We start from the raw sequence: 20,714 nt of genomic DNA, 5'->3' as shown, positions 1-20,714 counted from the left end.
TTTCTGACTGAAACTGTCAGGATAATAAGTGAAGTTCGGATAAGTGAATAAGCACTGTACAAAATTTTAGTTGTTTCAAAAGAAGAATAAAAAAAATAAATTTGAAAATTTAAACGAATAAAACGATCTTAATAAAAATTCACCTCTTCTAAAGGAATATTAAATGCTGTTGAAATTGATTTGTAAAGTTCTTTCAAGTTTGTAAAAGCATCTAATTTTGCAGTTGGACTTCCATGAGCTAACTATTAAGTATCATAATTTTAATAAAATAATGCTTTAAATTAAATTAAAGTACAAAGAATATCAAACACAACTACAACTAAAACTTTAAAAAAATATAACTCTAATGAAATGATTAAAACTTTTTACAGTCTTATTTTCCAAACTTAATAAAAGCTGATAAGATAAATTTTCAACTACATAAAATTAAGAATTAAATTAATTTTTAATAAAAGTAAAGCTTTTTGACTCATTATGAGATGCAAAAAAGCTATTGTTAATGAATTAAAAAGAAGAGTAACTCCTTCAAAATTTTTTGAGACAAATATTCCTTGAAATATTTAGAAAAATCTCTCAAAATGAATTGCTAAATTTTTGACTTAAATAAGGTTTTTTCAAAAAATACAAAAAAAAATTCTTTCAACTTTTGGTCATAAAAATGTTATTATTTAACCTTTTTGAATTTTATAAAACAGACTTTTTTTAATAATAGGAATATTTCCTAAAATTTAAGGTATTCATTTCGAAAAACACAGGAGAATATATGTTTTAGTGTAATATTCTTTTTTTGATTTTTTAGTTTGCACCTCCTATAGGGAACCTAAAGTACTCTCCAACTTATATCGGCTATTTGTCACAAAGTTGTTTGAATTTTAAAAATCTGTAATAACCAGCTTGTAGCTTAGTTAGTTAAATTTCTACAAAATAAGACAAAATTGTAAAAAAATTGACTCACATTATGTTTTGTATAACTTAATACATAACATAACTAAGCTTTTAAAATATTTGTACACTTGTTAGCTTAAAAAACACAACTTCATGTTTTAAAACTTCATAAAAAGCTTTTCAGATTATTTAAGTCCTTTAAAAGTTAAATTTAAAATTGTCAGTTGTTTATTGACAATTTATTTAATTGTATTTGCTGTAACTTCTTTTAGAAAAGTTTGTTTATTGAACCCATAAATCTATTGAAATAAATTAAAAACGTTCTTCTTTAATCAAAAGTTTTATCATAACTTATAAAGATGACTTAAACATGCCGAAAAGCTTTAGGCAGGGTTGCCACAGACTAAGTTGAAAAACAAATCCTGACTTTTTGCTGACCGCCCCTAAGCTTTTTTAAAAGTTTAGGGAGATTTTTTAGAATGCCATCTGGTTTCCATTTGACAACATCAGCTCCAAGCTCAAAAGCTCTGTGAGTAATGTTTAGAAGTTTACTATGCAGCTACCAATGTTTATAAGCTCACTCAGGTCATGTTATTTTCTCTGATCCTTATTTTTTATATAAACACTTATTTGATTTGGGCCTGTCCATGGTTGTCTGGACCAGTTTTGATTCATCTAGGGGCTGTAAAGCTGAAAGAGGGTTTTCTTCGAGGTCCTCTGGTGTGATGTGACCCAAAACTTCGAAGTTAAGTACTGTGAAACCACTCAACTATCACACATGTGCTAAATCACAATATCCAGTTGAGCTTTATTAATGGGTAAGTGTCAATTTAGCACAAGCGTACAAAATTGTACGAGCGGACAAAATTGCACAAGGACACACAATTACACAAAGATACTATTATACAAGGGGACAAAATTGACGGAGGGTCAATTTTGCACAAAAACAGTTTTGCACGGATTGAAATTCATTTAATTAAAAAAAAAAAAAATAATTTACTACTAACCCTTACACTTAGTTGGTAACTTTTTTTTTTCTTTATTAATTATTTTTTTATTTCTTACTTTTATATTAGTTTATATTTGTTTTTTATTTTATTTTTACTATCACTGTTAAGCGCTAACCCTTACCCTTAATCGTTAGTTTTATTTATTCATATTTTGTTTAATTTTATTTATTTTTCTTTTTACGTTAGTAATTTTTATTAGTTATATTTTTACTACCACCCTTAACCTTGTTTTTTTTTTCTCTTTTATTTTATTTTATTTATTTATATATAAGTTTTTCTTTTTTATCTTAACTTTTTTTTCTGTTTTTTTTTTACTCTTGTGCAAAAATGAACCTCTGTGCAAAACTGTCACTCATACAAAATTTTCCCTTGTGCAAAAGTATCTTTGTGCCAAATTGACCCTTTGTACAAATTTGTTTTTGTGCAATTTAGTTCCCTTGTCTTAGGCAATTTGACTTAATTAATTGTAGCTTTCATTAAAAGATACACCGTACCACCTGGATTCGTTTATTGTCTCCAGCAAGGTGTTTTGGAAATATTGTCCAAAGCCAAAATTTGTCATATACGATAATTTGGTTCAGGCCATGTGACATACTGTGCTATGCATTCAGCATACATCTATTTACTAAGCTTTGTCACTTTATCACAAAAATTAGCTAACTAATTGTGCTTGACTGCGTATAAAACCCAAAGATTTCAGCAGTTGTGATTTGTAACTTACTCACAACACAAAACTTATTGATGGACTTATACCAGTACCTTAGCTTTCACAACTTGCTACTCTTCTACTGCTCTCACCACTAAACACACTGAAACTTGATTCAGAATTATAAAAATACAATTGAGTTTGATTAACTCTTGGACTTTTATTTCTATGTCCAGCATCCGTCATAAGGACCGTGAACACCTTTCTTACTATATTTAGACAGTGACAAAGTACATGAATACTAGGGTGCTTATAAATGCAGCCACCTTTAAAGTTTTCAGCTACTTTTTACAATTGGCAAATATCACAAAAACACTCTATGTAAAATTATAGATGATTTTAAGAAACTTTCACCTTGGCACCATTTGATTTTCTGAAAACTATTGCAATGCAAACTGTATGGGACCCAAAAAATGCAATCTTAAGAGTTCTTAGCTGATAATTTTTCAACATGTGGCAATAATCACAAAAACACATTGTGCACAATCAGAGTTTCCACTCTTTGAGTCAAAAAACTGTCCTGAGTGACCAAAAACTGCCCTTAGTAACTAATTCTGAGTTATTTTTTTATCCTTAAAAAAACTGTTTGCCTCTTGCGCAATACATCAAGTTCATTTTTCTTCTTAATAATTAAGTGACATGATTACATAAAATTAACCACAAATTTTGTATTTTAATCTCAATTGCTTTAAACTTTAAATGTTGAATCTTCAAAAATAGTAGTTTTCATAAGTTTTGGATACATCTAATGTAGAAGCATACATACACAACCTTCCTTTTAATCATTAAGAAGAAAAATGAACATGATGTGATAACTTTACACGTTATAAAAAAAAAATTTAATTATTTTTAACATTTTAATAGACTAACTTAGATTGTACCACATTAAGTACTCACTTGAATAAATACCTATTAACTTCAATGTTAACATCAACTTCAATTAAACAGTTTTATACAAACCCAATAAATAATAAATATTAATATCAGATTAAAAAAAAAATATATATATAATGTTATTTCTAAGAATAATGAACAACTAGCTGCAAGGCTAAAAAATTTTTATTAACATTTCCAAATCAATAAAATAATGTTCTTAAACAAATTAGGTTTTATAAAAAAAACTAAATAATGAATCCAGATCAACTAAATCTAATTCTAGATCTAAAAAAATACTTCCAGAGATTTTTAAAAATCTTAAAAATATCCTGAGACTTTTCTAAATAAAATCATTTTAAATAAAAAAGTTATTTTTATTTAACAAAAAAATCTACAAATTTATTAGTAAACGTTATATTGTCTGAAGTACTTTCAAAATCTTCTTCAGTAGACAATTAGAACTGATTAATTCAAAATCTTCTTGCATATAAAAGTTCAAAAAAGGATATTATTACGTAACTATAAATCAAGTTTTAAGGTAAACTATGTTTTAAAAGTCTGTCTTTCAAAAGTTTTTCAAATAGTAAATCTTATTAGTATCTCTAGTTTAAACTCGCAAAACCTAATTGAAATAAAATAAATAAATAAATATGAAATAAAATCAAAGACAAAGAACTAAAAGAAATTAAATTGTTAAACTTTGATGTGTTTAGTTTAATGTTTTATAATATTTTAGAATGTAAAGTCAAAATAAAAAAATAAAAATAGTAATTAAAATAGTAATCGAGCTTATTGTTGGTTGAAGTTAAAAAATCAAAATAAATAGAGTAAATAATCATAATAAATAAGTCTATAAAAGTAGTAAGGCGTATAACCTTAACTTGTTAAGTTATTTAGAAATGTATAATCAAAAAACTTTATAAATATTAAAACATGTTAAATAATAGTAACCTAGTCAATTATCTGTAAAGTGGTAATATAGTTTTGTTTATATTTATTGTTGCTTCGAGTTTATTGATCCATTTACTTTCTAAAAAATCTAAGTCTGAATAATTTTTAGTGGTGTCTACAAAGATAATTGAAAAAGCTTCTTTTAAATCTTTTTTTGATGTTTTGTGTTTTTTAGCGTAATGTATTTTAAGTGCTGCTCTATCACTAACATCATCTGTGGTTGTACTCTTCCAGATGTGTCTGTGAGAGCACCATCTTTGCGAAAAGGTCGGCCAGACAATCACGTCCTTTTCGCAAAGATGGTGCTCTCACAGACACATCTGGAAGAGTACAACCACAGATGATGTTAGTGATAGAGCAGCACTTAAAATACATTACGCCAAAAAACACAAAACATCAAAAAAAGATTTAAAAGAAGCTTTTTCAATTATCTTTGTAGACACCACTAAAAATTATTCAGACTTAGATTTTTTAGAAAGTAAATGGATCAATAAACTCGAAGCAACAATAAATATAAACAAAACTATATTACCACTTTACAGATAATTGACTAGGTTACTATTATTTAACATGTTTTAATATTTATAAAGTTTTTTGATTATACATTTCTAAATAACTTAACAAGTTAAGGTTATACGCCTTACTACTTTTATAGACTTATTTATTATGATTATTTACTCTATTTATTTTGATTTTTTAACTTCAACCAACAATAAGCTCGATTACTATTTTAATTACTATTTTTATTTTTTTATTTTGATTTTACATTCTAAAATATTATAAAACATTAAATCAAACACATCAAAGTTTAACAATTTAATTTCTTTTAGTTCTTTGTCTTTGATTTTATTTCATATTTATTTATTTATTTTATTTCAATTAGGTTTTGCGAGTTTAAACTAGAGATACTAATAAGATTTACTATTTGAAAAACTTTTGAAAGACAGACTTTTAAAACATAGTTTACCTTAAAACTTGATTTATAGTTACGTAATAATATCCTTTTTTGAACTTTTATATGCAAGAAGATTTTGAATTAATCAGTTCTAATTGTCTACTGAAGAAGATTTTGAAAGTACTTTAGACAATATAACGTTTACTAATAAATTTGTAGATTTTTTTTGTTAAATAAAAATAACTTTTTTATTTAAAACGATCGATAAAGGCAAAAAAATCACAAAGAACTTCACACAACCAAGGGAAGATTTGAGACACTTAAAACTAAAATATTCTTACTAAATAAAATCAAAACTGTCCTGAATCTTTTGAGATTTGCTAAAGTTTCAAAATATTCCAAGTTACCCTGAGAGTGCGTGGCAAACCTTACAATTTAAAAAAATTAAAAAGTTCAAAGAAAGTTTTATAGAGGCGCTTCTTGATATATGTAATTTTTATAACTTTAGGTAAGTTTTCTTAGTTTTTAGTGATATCTTCAGTACATAATTAAGTATTAGTTTTCTGTACAAGTAACACCGTACAAAAAATAACTAACTCTCTACCACACATGGATACACAGCTCAGTTCAAAAAAAAAATTTAATTTATTCAAAAACTCAATTAGAATCAGCTAAAAATTTGCACATTGGGTTTTTGCAGTATTTCATAAGGTGAAAAAATTCCAGCTGTAAGTTCAAAGGTTGCCAACACAGTAATGAAAATCTATATATGTATTATTAAAGACAGGGTTCCCTTTAAATTTCAAAAAAATATTTTCCATTTTCCAGGAAAATCAATAAAATATAGCAAATTTATAGGCAAATAATCAAAAAAAAATTGCTTGATGGATAGTGTTAGAGAACAACTACATTAAGCTACTGTTTATACTCTTCTTTAACTTAATTTTAATATCAATTTATATGCTAATATTATTATACTTTTATCATGAAAGCTATCAAGTTTAAATTTATGATTGTATAGAGTTGGATGTTTCACACTCTTTATGTCTATTTTATATAGCTAATAGCCTATAATGAAAATTTTATGCCATAGACAGTATTAATCTACATGGAGGAGTAGTATTCTTGTAGATCAATAAAATAGTTAAGATAAAAGAAGTATTTCGAATAGTTTTTAAAAGGCCCAATTTATTTTATATAGCAAATTCAAAAATCACAAACACATCAGTTGTTTATTTCTAAATAACAATATAATACATAAGTATACTAAAAAGTATGAAAATTAATAAATTTAAAATAATACTTAGACAACTACATTATTCTTTTCATTATGCATCACATGATACAACCTAAAACTATAATAAAAATTTTACTAAAAACTACTTGTATTCTAAAAAATTTAACATATATCCTAATACAGGGTTGCTAAATGTTTTTAGCAAATTTAAGTTATAAAAAAACCTCTTCCAGCTTTTTAAAAGTACACATTTTTGGGTCTATTTTTAGTCTAAAGTTAAGTTTATAGTAAGAAACTGTGTTAAATAGTATAAAAAAATTGAATAGATACTCTAAAGCTACTTTAAATGTGTTTTATAGAATAAAAAAAATTGATGATGACAAAAAAAATATCTTTATGATAGGTTTTTTGAGTCAAATCAAAACTTTATTACTTAAAATGTTAAAATTGTTAAAAATTCGAGGTTTTTGAGTGATTTTTGTTCAAATTCTAGTTTTTTTTTCAAAATTTCTCAAATTCCAGATTTTTTAGCTTAAATTGTCAAATTCCAGGTTTAAAGGTTTTTTAGCAACCCTGCCTAATAACATCTATCCCAGCAACAAAGAATTATACTTTATGTTTCTTCAGTTTGTCAACACAGCTTTTCTGATGCTTGTTGTAATAACTGTACAAAATCTTACACTTTTATCTTATTTATATCTTTAAATTGTTCTCAAAAAAATATATGAGGTAAACGAGAACTCCTAAACTGCTAAACAATGTTTAAAAAAGGAATGTAATGAAATATGTAAAGATGTCATTTTAATATTTTTCTTCAGTTATCAACTGTTTGTATAATTTGTAAAACTTATACTATTTAATAAATATATATAATAAAAACAGAGTTGACAATTTTTAAGGCAAAAACAGCCAGCCTTAAGCATGTTATACCACTTAACAAATTTCATACAAAAGTGTACTATTTCACTCATGAAATCATCAGAAAAGGGTGAATATCCACTAATAAAATCCACAAGTATTTTCCACACATAAAATCATAAAAAAATGTGATGCTAAAATTTTACAAGTATACTTTACGTTTTCCAATCTGAAAAGAAGAGCATATAACTTGAAAACACAAAATAAATTTATAGAACCAAAAAAATATATTGGTTATATTATGACAACAATTTCAATCACCAGGCAAAAACGTAATTTCTAGGGATTTATAGGAATTTTTCAGACTATTGCAAATTTCTAGGGAACCCTGAACAAAAACCCACTGGTACATAATTGAAACTCGAAAACTTGAAAAATTTATACTTATTAAATATATTTATGATATGACTTGAAAAAAAATTGTTAGTAATTATAGTTAATATTGAAAAAAACTAAGGGTATAGGGAGGTGTTTTAACTTTTTTTTGCAAATTTTTAGTTTTAACTAAGCTACAAGTTGCTATATCTATCATCCATCTATAGCTACATAAAATCTATCTTCTCCTACATTTTTTTAGATAATTACCTCAAACTTTTAAGAAATGTTCCTTGTAATTTTTAGAAAATTTTGTGATAACAAAATTAAAATAATAATTTTAATTTATTATTGTACAAAAAAAAAAAATTGTTTTGTTATCATAAAATTTTTAACTTTTAAATTTTCTTATGATACAGTTTATGAAATACTGCAAGTAATTATCTCAAAAAACTTAGGAAGAGTAGATTTTTAGTTGCGCCTCCTATAAAGAACATATTTTAGTCTCCCACTTTGACCAGCTATATCTTAAAAACTATTTTGAAATATAAAAATTTGTAAATACTTATTTGTAGCTTAGTTAATGAGATCAAATTGTGAAGTAAGTGATTTACACCTCTAGGCCCTTAATGCTAACATCAAGTTTAAACTATATTTTATAGCTATTTATGTTATATCAAGTCAAAGACTTTTCAACAGTTATATGTAACAAACTTTGAAAAACTAATTTAGAATGTTTGTACAGACAGCATTAGAATAAAACTTTTTTTGAAAGTTCAAGAAAACTTACATAAATGAAAAAAGTACATAATTAAAGAATTGTCTAAATAAAATTTTCTTTAAATCAATTAAATTTTTCACAATGTTCTGTTGTGATAACTGGCCACATGTAAAAAAAAATTCAGCTAAATACTTTAAGGTTGAATTTTTTGGGCCCCATACAGTTTGCATAGGGGTGATTTTTAGAAATTTTAAAATAGGTTTTATAATAACTAATCAGATAATATTTTGCACAGGGTGTTTTTGTGGTATTTGCAAAGCGTTAAACTCAGCTTAAAACTCAAAGATTGCTGTATTTATAAGCACTTTAATATACACCTATAAATCCAATTAAACCATAATAGTTGTTAATAAACTGACATTAATAAAATAACTAACACTAAAAATAACAGATATTATTCACTAATCAAAATTAATCATAAATTTTAACCACTGATTAAATCATATTTCAACTTTTTATAGTCTTAAGATAAAAGATAAAATAGTGAACAAACTTGAGCATGAAAAGTTAATTTAGTTGCTTGCTGGTGCTTTTTGTTTAACTCATCATTTTTTTCATCAGAAAAAGACTCTGTTGGATGAAACTTTTGTTCTTTTTTGCGGCGACCACCAAAAATTGAACCAAACGGCATATTAAAATTCTTGAATTATAAAAATTAATCTAGCTAAATAAAATATTGTCACAAAAATAAAAAAAGTACACACAGAAATTAAGTACAAAACGTCTACACACATTTTAATTTTTTTTTTTTGGTTTTATATTCATTTATTCATTATATGTTTTATACCAGGGCTAAAAAAATATGCTTTGGTAATTACCTAGGATGTAGGGTGGGGAGTACTTGTAAAATTTTTGCTGGACTTATGAGACCATATAATTTAAATTAAGAATAAAATAAAAAAAAATTGCAAAAAAAAAAAGTATGCCACTCAAAAATATAATTTCAACCCCAAAAATCACATATTTTTTGACTTAAACAGTTATAAAATTACCTATACATGTCCTAGACTTTTAATTAATATCTTAAATGAAAGCTTATACTTATTGACATAGATTTAAAGACATATTTTAACTGCTTTTGATGTATTATGATGTCATGATCACATTAAATATGCAAATTTTGTCTGTAAAATATTTAGAAACAGAATTATCAAATGTGGAAAGAATCTTTGCGACTTTAGGTTACCCTCTAGACATAATAAAGAACACAATACAAAAAACAAAGACCAGGTTTGAGTCAATAAAATTTGGTCCAAAAAAGTGTCCGGTATACCTTAAGTTGCCATACAATCAGAATACAGTTTTGCATAATAATTTGAAGAAAATAGTAGAAAATGGCTATAGATCTGTTAATTTACGAATAGTATACTCAACCAATAAACTGTTTCAGATTAAAAACAAAGATAAATTACCCACCCTAAACACCAGCAATGTAATTTATAAATTTGTATGTTTATGTAAAAAAACATACGTGGGTAGAACGAGTAATAATTTGATTGCAAGAATTAACCAACATATACCTAAAAACCTTTTAAACAAGATAAAGTCATGTAACGAGGAAAATAAATTTGATGATTTGAAAAAACTAAATAGTAATTCAGCGATTGGCCAACACCTGATTACTAATCCTAAGTGTGTCGAAAACTATAAAGTGGATAACTTCAAAATAATATCAGTTGCTCGTAATGAATTTCACCTAAAAACTTTAGAAGCTTTATACATTTTAAGCTTAAAGCCAGATCTCTGTAAACAAAAGAAATTTGTTTATTCGACCATTTTGTTTAATTCGTTGAACTTAAATTAGTTGATTAGTAAAGTTGTGTTACATTTATATTATTTCTGATTAAACGATTGCCTTAATTTGTCAATTATTACTATTGTGTTAAATTTAATTTGTTTTCTTAAATACTTAGTTTTATTAGTTTTTATCAGTAAATCATTATTTCAGCTTGTTTTGACACGAAAAAATACTGAAGAGCGTGTCCGAAAAGTACTTCTATTTTGTATTTTGTTTGCAATAAACTTTAATGTATAAAAATTGTGATTTTTATAATGGAAAAACCATTATTTCAACATTTAGCAAAATATTAAAAAAATATGATTTATTCTACTTAAGATAATACTGTAAGGCATTAAACATTCAGTTAATGATTGCAGAATAAAAACTTTTACTAAAAAATAAAGAACATTGCAAAATAAAACAAACAATGTACTGTACTATTTAGTATTACACTTAACATAATGGCAAAAGGACTGATACTTTTATATGTTTCAGTATGAAAAAACTGTCACATAATTGATAATATCTAATGGAATATCGGTTTGAGAAAATTAGGTAAAAAGTAATAAAGATTTAAAAAACTATCATTTAACTTTCTGTAAAAGACATCTGTTCTACTAAAAAATCTATTTGGATATGGTCTCTCAGTAAAAAAATATCTTTCATTTGAAACATTTTATTCCCCTTCAATTTTAAAATCAAGAACAGAATCTATATTCAAGTTCAGCAAATAAAGTTTAGGTGGGATTTTCATCTTCAAATTATTTCCATCTCAAACTCTCATGAGGTGGTCCATCTTGTAAGTCCCATCATCATTTTTTTCTTTCTCAAGTAGCAATATACCATGTGTCTAATGATCCTTCACTAATTAATGTGGCACAATAATGCCCTACCAAAATATCTTCATTTTTCTGTATATTTGGGGGAAGAAGCCCTACAATTAATGCTGCATCAGTGTTTGTTGGTAATGAACACAGAGACTGAGAGCACTCATCGTCTTCTGCATTAAGAAAACATAAATTTAGAAGTCTTTCATTGTGGGTATTACCATTCACTTTGAAAATTTCTGAATTACTTATCCTGATCAAAATGAAGTTACTGTTTGTACTGAGTTAATTTATTTTAGAGATTTACACAAATCTTAAATGTTATACAATCCAGAACTTTTCAAAATAAATAGTTAACCCATGATGAAAGTGGTATATTGCTACTTGTGATGGAAACATGATGATGGGACTTACAAGATGGACCACCTCATGAGAGTTCCAGATAGAACTAATTTGAAGTGGAAACACCCACCTAAACTTTATTTGCTGTACTTGAATATAGATTATATTCTTGATTGTAAAATTGAAGGCGAATCTAATATTTCTAATGAAAGATCTTTTTCACTGAGAAACCATATCCAAACAGATTTTTTAGTAGAACAGATGTCTTTTACAGAAAATTAAATGATAGTTTTTTAAATCTTTAAGAGTATTATGTTTACCTAATTATTTCAAACAGATAGTCCATTAGATTTTATCAATTATGTAACAGTTTTTTTATACTAAAATTTTAAAAAGTATCAGTCATTTTGCAATAATGTTAAAGTGTAATACTAAATAATACAGTACAATGTTTGTTTTATTTTGCAATGTTCTTAATTTCTTGGTAAAAATTTTTATTTTGCAGTTATAACTAAATGTTTAATACCATAAAACATTATCTTCCCATTGAAAATCATAACATTTTAATATTTTGTTAAATTATTGTAATGCTAATTGAATAATTGTTTAAGGGTTTTTTAAATACATAGAGCTAAATGAAGTAAAACATCAAGTATCCCACAAATGTACATACTACATCAGCAAAGTTTTTTAAGGTAAGTAAGTATACCTAGAAAGTTTTGTTTTACAATAGAATTTTTAAATTAAAATCACTAACAAGCTATGCTTTTAAAATTTTCAAAAAGCACTATTTTACAAACAAAATTTGCATATATAAGGCAATTATGACATCATAATACATCAAAAGCAGTCTTTGAATCTATATCAATAAGGTATACTATCAAAATCCACCCGATTTTTTAAATACTTTCTCTATTTATTAATTTTAGAAATATTTTGCAATTTTTATTTATTTTATACTTACTTTCACTATCACTGTAACCCTTACCCCTTACCCTCCATCAATAAGTGGTTCTCGAATTTGACTTGATGGATTTTGAACGCAAGTGGATTTTGATTGCAAATTGATTTTGATGGCAGATGAATTTTGAACATGTCTTTTCAATAAGTATTAGCTTTCATTTAAGATATTAATTAAAAGTCTAGGACATGTATAGGTAATTTTATAACTGTTGATGTCAAAAAATCAAAAAATATGCGCTTTCAGGGAATGAAATTAGTTTTTTGGGCAGCATACTTTTTTAACTGAGAATTTTTTTAATTTTGGTTCTTTTTAATGAAGCAAAAACACATCCAACTTATAAGGACTTGTATGAATTATACAATATGATTAATATGCTGTACTCCCTACCCCTATAGGATGATTATTAACATATAATTATGGTTAAACGAGAAACAATAAATGTAATATATTTTCAGTTTGGTATTGGTGCAACATCATCCTAGGTAATTCCTGAGGATGATGCTGCACCAATATTATAGTGAAAATATGTTATATTCGATTTCAGTTTTAACCATATTTTTTGGCTAAAATTTTTTATTTTTTATAAACATAATTTAAAAAATATAACAGAACACATTTCATTTTCCTTGAATTTATTTTAGTACTTTCGTAGTAAGGCTCATGAAAAATAGTTTTTTACTAAATTGGAATGAAAACAAATTGAAATAAAATAATACCGAAGTTTAAAGTTTTAAAATATAAAATGTTTTAATAAACAAATGTTTAAAATTAACTAAGTGCTTTACTATATACATTTGGTATACTAATGAAACTCGCTAGAATTAAAACAATGTAAATTAAACAAGCAATAAAAATTAAAACTATACTTTAAAATAAAATTTACTAAGAAACTAATTACTTTAATATTACTTAATATAAGGATTTTTGAAGTCTAGTTTGGTATATGAACTTTTTCTGCTTACATAAACTGGGCCTCAAAGATTGAATACATAATGCTTCCAGAATATGCAGTTGAAAAGAGTTCTCAGCTCTCACTAAGACTGAAAAAATGTCCTTTTTATAATTTTTAGCACACTCAGGATTGTCCAACAAATGTTGCCCAATTGCTGAAAAGTATTTTTTTGGTTGGTTTTTCAGAATGGACATCAAACCAGCTTTTCAATACTATCGAAACATGCTGATAGATTCTTACATGAAACTTTTGAGATGTTTTTCCTAAGTAGTCACTACCACAGTGACAACTAAGTTTATGATGATGTTACTTTTTTCATGGATGGGAGAAACATCTTTGTAAATTCCACTTAGAGGTATCAGTATACAAAACAGTTTTCTTAAATGAACAGAGCTGAAAACCTGGTTTATTTCCTCTGAAATTTTCTTAGAAAACCTCTCAGAAATATTTCCAAGGTTAGGAAGTTTTAAGTACTGGACACTTCTGAGGGCCAATAATTTTTAAAGCTGTTGAACTTCTAGCTCTTGTTATAACTTTCGAAACTAAGTTACCTGGATAACTAAGGGAAAGTAAAGTGTTTTGAAGTGTTTTCAACTCGCCTTCAAGAAAGCAAGGAGAACAAAGTCTGGTGAAACTTCACTATACCGGTTAAAACTCCTAACTTCTGCTTGACTGGACCAAAAGATGACGATTCTATAGTTGGCTCCATATTCAAAGGCTAAGATTCATATTCAACACTATTTGAAATATTTCTAATATGAATCTTAGCCTTTGAATATGGAGCCAACTATAGAATCGCCATTTGGAGAACATTCACAAGGCTAAAATCTCAACGCTAAAAACAACAAAGTGTGGGAAAATCATGAAGCTCAAATCCCCAAGTAAGTGTTCACTGGCGCTACAACAAAAAAATCACACCAACAATCCAATCATGTGATCACCGCCACCATAGTGAACTCACAATCAGTTGTTGAGCAAATGCATAAAACCAGTATTATAATTCAAACATTAGCATTAAATAACTATCTTAAAGCTTGATAACTAACTAATTTACTGAAATGGTACTCAGAAAAAATCTAAAAATTAAGCTAAATTAGAAAAAAAAAAATAAATAAAAATTAAAAATAAATAAAAACTATTAAGAAAAATGTATTTTCTGAAACTTGTATTGGTGGAATTAATTTTAGTCTAATAAAAGTAGTAAGAAGAAAAAATAAAAAAAACTTATATTTATGCAATAATAATTAATATATACAGCTAACAAATAAATATAACAAAAATATAATAAAAGCTGATAGTAGCAATTAAACAATCATATTTCCCCTTCAACAGACCAAAGCCAACCAATCATGATCAGAGTAGACACAAACAAAATTGACCATACCTATATTAAGAGAAACAGATAGAAATAACAACCAAAAGCAATTAATCAAAATCTGCATGCAACACAAGAATACTCAACCACAGCACTCTAAGTGCTCAGCACTTTAAGTACTCATTTATTTTAAAGTATAGTTTTAACTTTTATCCCTTGTTTATTTTAAAATGCTTGAAATCTAAAGAATTTTATTAAAATACCAGATGTATATAGCAGAAGCACTTGGTTAAATTTTAACATTTAATTATCATTTTAACAATCATTTTATTTTTTAAAACTTTAAACTTCAGTATGATTTTATTTCAATTTGTATTCATTCCAATTGAGTAAGAAACAATTTCTAATAAGCTTTACTACGAAAGTACTAAAATAAACTTAAGGAAAATGAAATGTGTTCTGTTATATTTTTTAAATAAGTTATCACCGGAAAAAAGCTGTTCAAAAATCTAAATATTTTACGATAAAAAAGGGATATTACAAGTATTTTGTCTAAAATAGCTGATTATGACGTCAAAGTAGTTTTAAGACTTTTAAAGTTGTATTCTTTAGTAAAGAGTTTTATAAGTTTAATTGTACGAAGTTGTAGAACAATAATATTGCAAAATGTAAAATAATTAAAATAGTGTACGATAAACAATGTTTATTACAAATATTTCGTCTTAACCAGTTAATTTTGACGTCAATAGTAGTTTTAATACCTTAACTTATATTCCTAAACAAAGAGTTTTATTAAATTAGCTGTACAAAATTTTACAAGAATACTCTAACAAAAATAAGAAATAAATTAAATATTGTACGATAAATTGTTATTACAAACATTTTGACTAGAATAGCCAATTATGACGTCGAAGTAGTTTTTATACTTTTAAAATTTAAATATATACTGAAGAGTTTTATTAGTTTAACTCTATAAAGTATTATAACAATAATATTACAAAAAACCAAGTAATTCAAATAGCGTACGATAAAGAATATTTATTACAAGTATTTCGTCTTAGCCAGCCGATATTGACATCAATAGTAGTTTTCAAACTTTAAAACTTATATTCCTATAACTATATATTCTAAAACTTATATAAAAAGGTTTATTAAATAAGCTATACAAAATATATCGACAACATAATAAAGAAAAATCGAATTAAATTAAACAGTGTACAATAAAAAAGGGTTATTACAAATATTTCGCTTTAAAGAGCCTTTTATGACGTCAAAAGTATTTAGAATAATAACTAATATAAATTTTTAACTAAAGACTATCATTAGACTATGTCTACGAAATATTAGATCAATACTATCCCAATAATACCAATAATAATACCAATAATCAAAAATGTTCATTAAGTGTACGATAAAACAGGGTTTAGAACAAGTATTTTGTTTAAAACAGCCTATTATAACGTCTAGAGTAATTTTAAGATGTTTAAACTTAGATTATTAACCAGAGACGTTTATTAAATTTGCTGTACGAACTATAAAAAGAATAATATTACCAAAAATCAAAATAATTCAAATAGTGTACGATAAACAATTTTTATTACAAGTATTTCGTCTTAAATAACGAATTATGACGTCAATGGTTGTTTTTTACTTAAAAAATCACATTTTAAAGTCAAACATAGTTTTTTCACTTTAAACTTATGTTATTAAATAAATAGGTTTATTATTTTAGTTGTACAAAGTATTACAAGAATATTATTACAAAAAATCGAAATAACTTTAATATTGTACGATAAAAACGGTTATTGTAAGGATTTTGTCTTGAACAGCCTGTTATAACGTCAAAAGTGTTTTCAATATTTTAAAGTTATAAATTTAATTAGAGAGTACTTTTAGATTATTAATTAGCTATTAGAACAATACTATAACAAAAAATCAAAATAATTCAAATACTGTACGATAAACAAAGTTTATTGCAAGTATTTCGTCCTGAAAGAGCCGACTTTAAATCAATAGTAGTTTATTTCTTTAAAACTAATATTTTAAAATGAAGATATCTATTTAATTAGCTGTACAAAATATCAAAAGAATAATTTTACTAAAACTCGAAATAGTTTAAATAATGTACTATAAAAATAGGTTACTACGAGTATTTTGTTTTAAACAGCCTATTAATAACATAAAGTTTTAAAGTTATTGGTTTTAAAGTATTAAACCTCCTTTAGACGTCTAAATCAGCTGTTTAAGAAATATACTTGTAATAAACTTTGTATATGTTACTCTATTTAAATAATTTGATTATTTGTAATAGTATTCTTTTAACATTTGTACAGCTGATTTTATAAACCTCTTCATTTAGGAATATAATTTTGAACATATAAAAAATACTATTGAAGTTATTATAAGCTGTTTTAAACAATTCACTTGTAATAACCCTTTTTTATCGAAAACTACTTGAATGTTAAGATTTTCAGTAAAAACAATCTAGTAGCATTTCGTACAGCTAATTAAATAAACATCTACGGTTAGGAATATTAGTTATAAAGTTCTCAAACTCCTTTGACGTCAAATTTGGCTATTTAAGATGAAATACTTGTACAGTACAAATTAAAAAGTTGTACTATACATTGTTTATCGTACACTATTTAATTATACCGATTTTTTGTGATAGTATTTTCTTATATTTTGTACAGCTAATTTTATAAACCTTTTCATTAGGGAATATAACGTTAAACATATAAAAAACACAATTGATGTTATATTAGGCTTTTTTAAACAAAATACTTGTAATAGATGCTTTTTTTTCGTACACTATTCGAATTATTTCGATTTTTAGTAATAATTTTTTTGTAATAATTCGTACAGCTAGTTTTATAAACCTTTTTTTTTTTAGAATATAATTTTAAACATAATAAAAATACTATTGACGTTAAATAGGGTCTTTTATAAAAAATATTTGTAATAAACACTTTTTTTTTCGTACAATACTTAAATTACTTTGATTATAGGTAATAATATTCTTGTAATATATCGTAGAACTAATTTAATAAATCTTTTCTGTTAGGATTATTGTTTTTAAAGTTTTAAAACACTTTTTGACGTCAAAATCGGCTGTTTAAGACGAAATACTTGTAATAAACATTGTGTATCGTACATTATTTATATTATTTTGATATTTTGTAATATTTAACTTTTATTACCTTGTACAGCTAATCCAATATATGTTTTAATTCAGGAATATAACTTTAAACATGTATAAAATACTATTGACTTCATAAAAGGCTGTTTTAAACAAAATACTTGTTATTAAACCTTTTTTATTGTACAATTTTTTAATAATGTTAATTTTTTGTAATAATACTCTTGTACTATTTAGTACAGGTAATTTAAAGATTTTTCTGTTAGAAATATTAGTTTTTAAGTATTAAAACTCATATTGACTTCAAAATTGACTGTTTGAGACGAAATACTCGCATAAAACATTGTTTAGCGTTCATTATTTGAATTATTTCGATTTTTTGTAATAGTATTCTTCTACTATTTTGTTTTACTATTTTATTAAACCTTTTTATTTAGGAATATAACTATATAGATATAAAAAAACTATTGACGTTTTTATAGGATGTTAAATTCAAATTACTTGTAACGATTCTATTTTATCGTACACTACTTGAGTTATTTCAAGTTTTAGTAATAATAATGTTGTAATATTTCGAACAGCTAGATTAATTATCGCTTTCGGTTAGAAATATTAGTTTTAAAGTATTAATATTCCTATTGATGTCAAAGACGGCTGTTTAAGACAAAATACTTGTAATAAACATTTATTATTGTACATTATTTGAACTATGTGGTCATTTGTAATAGTATTCTTCTTATATTTTGTACAGCTAAATTAATTAATCTTTTTATATAGATATACAAATATAAACATATAAAAAATAGTATAGACGTTTTAATAAGTTAGAAAGATCGCAAGCGTATATAACAGTAAAGGATCATAAAGATAATTTTCCTGTAACAGTCAAGTGCAGACTAATAATAAAAGTAAAACGCATATTGGTAAAATATCTAAACAAATTTTAACTAGTATAATTAAAGACTTAAGAACAGCCACTAGTCTAATCCAATGGAAAAATACTAGTGAACTATTACAATGGTTTAATATTGTTAACTATAAAAGTAGTAAGCGTTTTATTAGCTTTGATATTGTCGAATTTTATCCGTCTATTACAAAAGCGCACTTAATTAACGCACTAGATTATGCATCCTAATTTTCTGGAGAGGTCGATCAGTATATTCTTGTAGTACAGCTTAATTTATAAACCTCTTCGATTAAAAATGTTATTTGTATAGTATTAAACCTCCTTTTGGCGTTAAAATCGGCAATTAAAGACAAAACTCTTGTAATAAACATTATTTATTGTACATTCTTTGATTTATTTCTATTTTGGGTTAATTTAATAAACCTATTAATTCAGGATTTTAGTTTTAAACATATAAAAATACTATTGACGTTTTAATAAGCTGTTTAAAACAACTACTTTTAATTACCGATTTTGTCGTACACTATTTGTATTATTTCAATTTTTGGTATTATTATTCGTGTGACTTTTCGCACAGCTAATTAATTAAACCTCTTCGGTTAGGAATACTAGTTTTAAAGTTCGCAAACTTTTTTGACGTCAAAATTGGCTACTTAAGACGAAATACTTATAATAAACATTGTTTATCAAACAGTATTTGAATTATTGCGATTTTTTGTAATAGTATTCTTATAATATTTCGTACAGCTAATTAAATAAACATTTTTCGTTAGGAATGTTAGTTTTAAAGTATTAAAACAACCTTTGACGTAAAAATAGGCTGTTTAAGACGAAAAACTTTTAATTAACATTGTTTATTATACAGTATTCGAATTATATTGTTTTTTTTGTAATAGTATTTTTCTGATATTTTGTACAGCTAATTTAATAAACTTTTTTATTTATGAATATAACTTTAAACATATAAAAAATACTATTGACGTCATAGTAGACTGTTTGAAACAAAATACTTGTAATAACCCTTTTTTATCACACACTATTTGATTTATTTCGACTTTTGGTAATAATTTTCTTGTAAAATTTCATGCAGCTATATTTTTAAACCTCTTCGATTAAAAATATTATTTATAAAGTATTAAACCTTCTTTTGACGTCAAAATCGGCCATTTAAGACGAAACACTTGTAATAAACATTGTTTATCTACACTCTTTGAATTATTTCGATTTTTGTAAAAGTATTCTCCAAATATTTTGTACAGCTAATTTAATAAACCTTTTAATTTAGGATTTTAATTTCAAACATAAAAAAAATTCTATTGACGTTTTAATAAGCTGTTTAAAACAATTAGTTGTAATAAGCGTTTTTGTTGTAAACTATTTGTATTATTTCGATTTTTAGTATTAATATTCCTGTAATATTTCGCACAGCTAATTAAATAGACCATTTCGGTTAGTAAAACTAGTTTTAAAGTATTAAAACTCCTTATAATCTTGAAATCGGCTGTTTAAGACGAAATATTGTAATAAACATTGTTTATCATACACTATATAAAATATTTTGAATTTTTGTAACAGTATTCTTCTCAGATTTTATACAGCTAATTTAATAAACCTTTTCATTTAGGTTTATAACTTTACATATATAAAAAATATTAATTGAATTTTAACAGGATATTTAACACAAAATACTTGTAATAACTTTTTTTATGGTACACTATTTGAGATATTTCGAATTTTGGTAATAATACTCTTGTAATATTTTGTACTGCTAATTTATTAAACCTCTTTGGTAAGGAATATTGGCTTTTGAGTATTAAACATCCTTTAGACGTCAAAATCGGCTGTTTAGAAGAAATACTTGTGATGAAAATTGTTCATCGTACACTGTTTGATTTCTTTCGATTTAATGTAATA

The 20,714-nt window shown here is 25.2% G+C and overlaps 1 protein-coding gene across 1 annotated transcript in view; it reads right to left on the bottom strand.

Annotated features, from left to right (window-relative positions):
* Positions 1-9,234, bottom strand: part of LOC145840235 (PDZ domain-containing protein GIPC1-like) — a 33,784-nt gene extending 24,550 nt beyond the window's left edge. Inside the window, exons 1-2 of the mRNA XM_082947418.1 lie at positions 9,068-9,234; positions 144-242 (exon numbers count right to left, since the gene is read on the bottom strand). Of these exons, the coding sequence (XP_082803544.1) occupies positions 144-242; positions 9,068-9,205 (237 nt within the window). The 5' untranslated portion in view covers positions 9,206-9,234. The remainder of the gene's footprint in view (positions 1-143; positions 243-9,067) is intronic.
* Between the last annotated feature and the right edge of the window lie 11,480 nt (positions 9,235-20,714).

Source organism: Thalia democratica, chromosome 7 (assembly GCF_965202585.1).
Source record: "Thalia democratica chromosome 7, ktThaDemo2.hap1.1, whole genome shotgun sequence".
NCBI lineage: Eukaryota > Metazoa > Chordata > Thaliacea > Salpida > Salpidae > Thalia > Thalia democratica.
The sequence above is the reverse complement of the archived record's forward strand: the minus strand, read 5'-3'. Positions and strand labels throughout refer to the sequence as shown.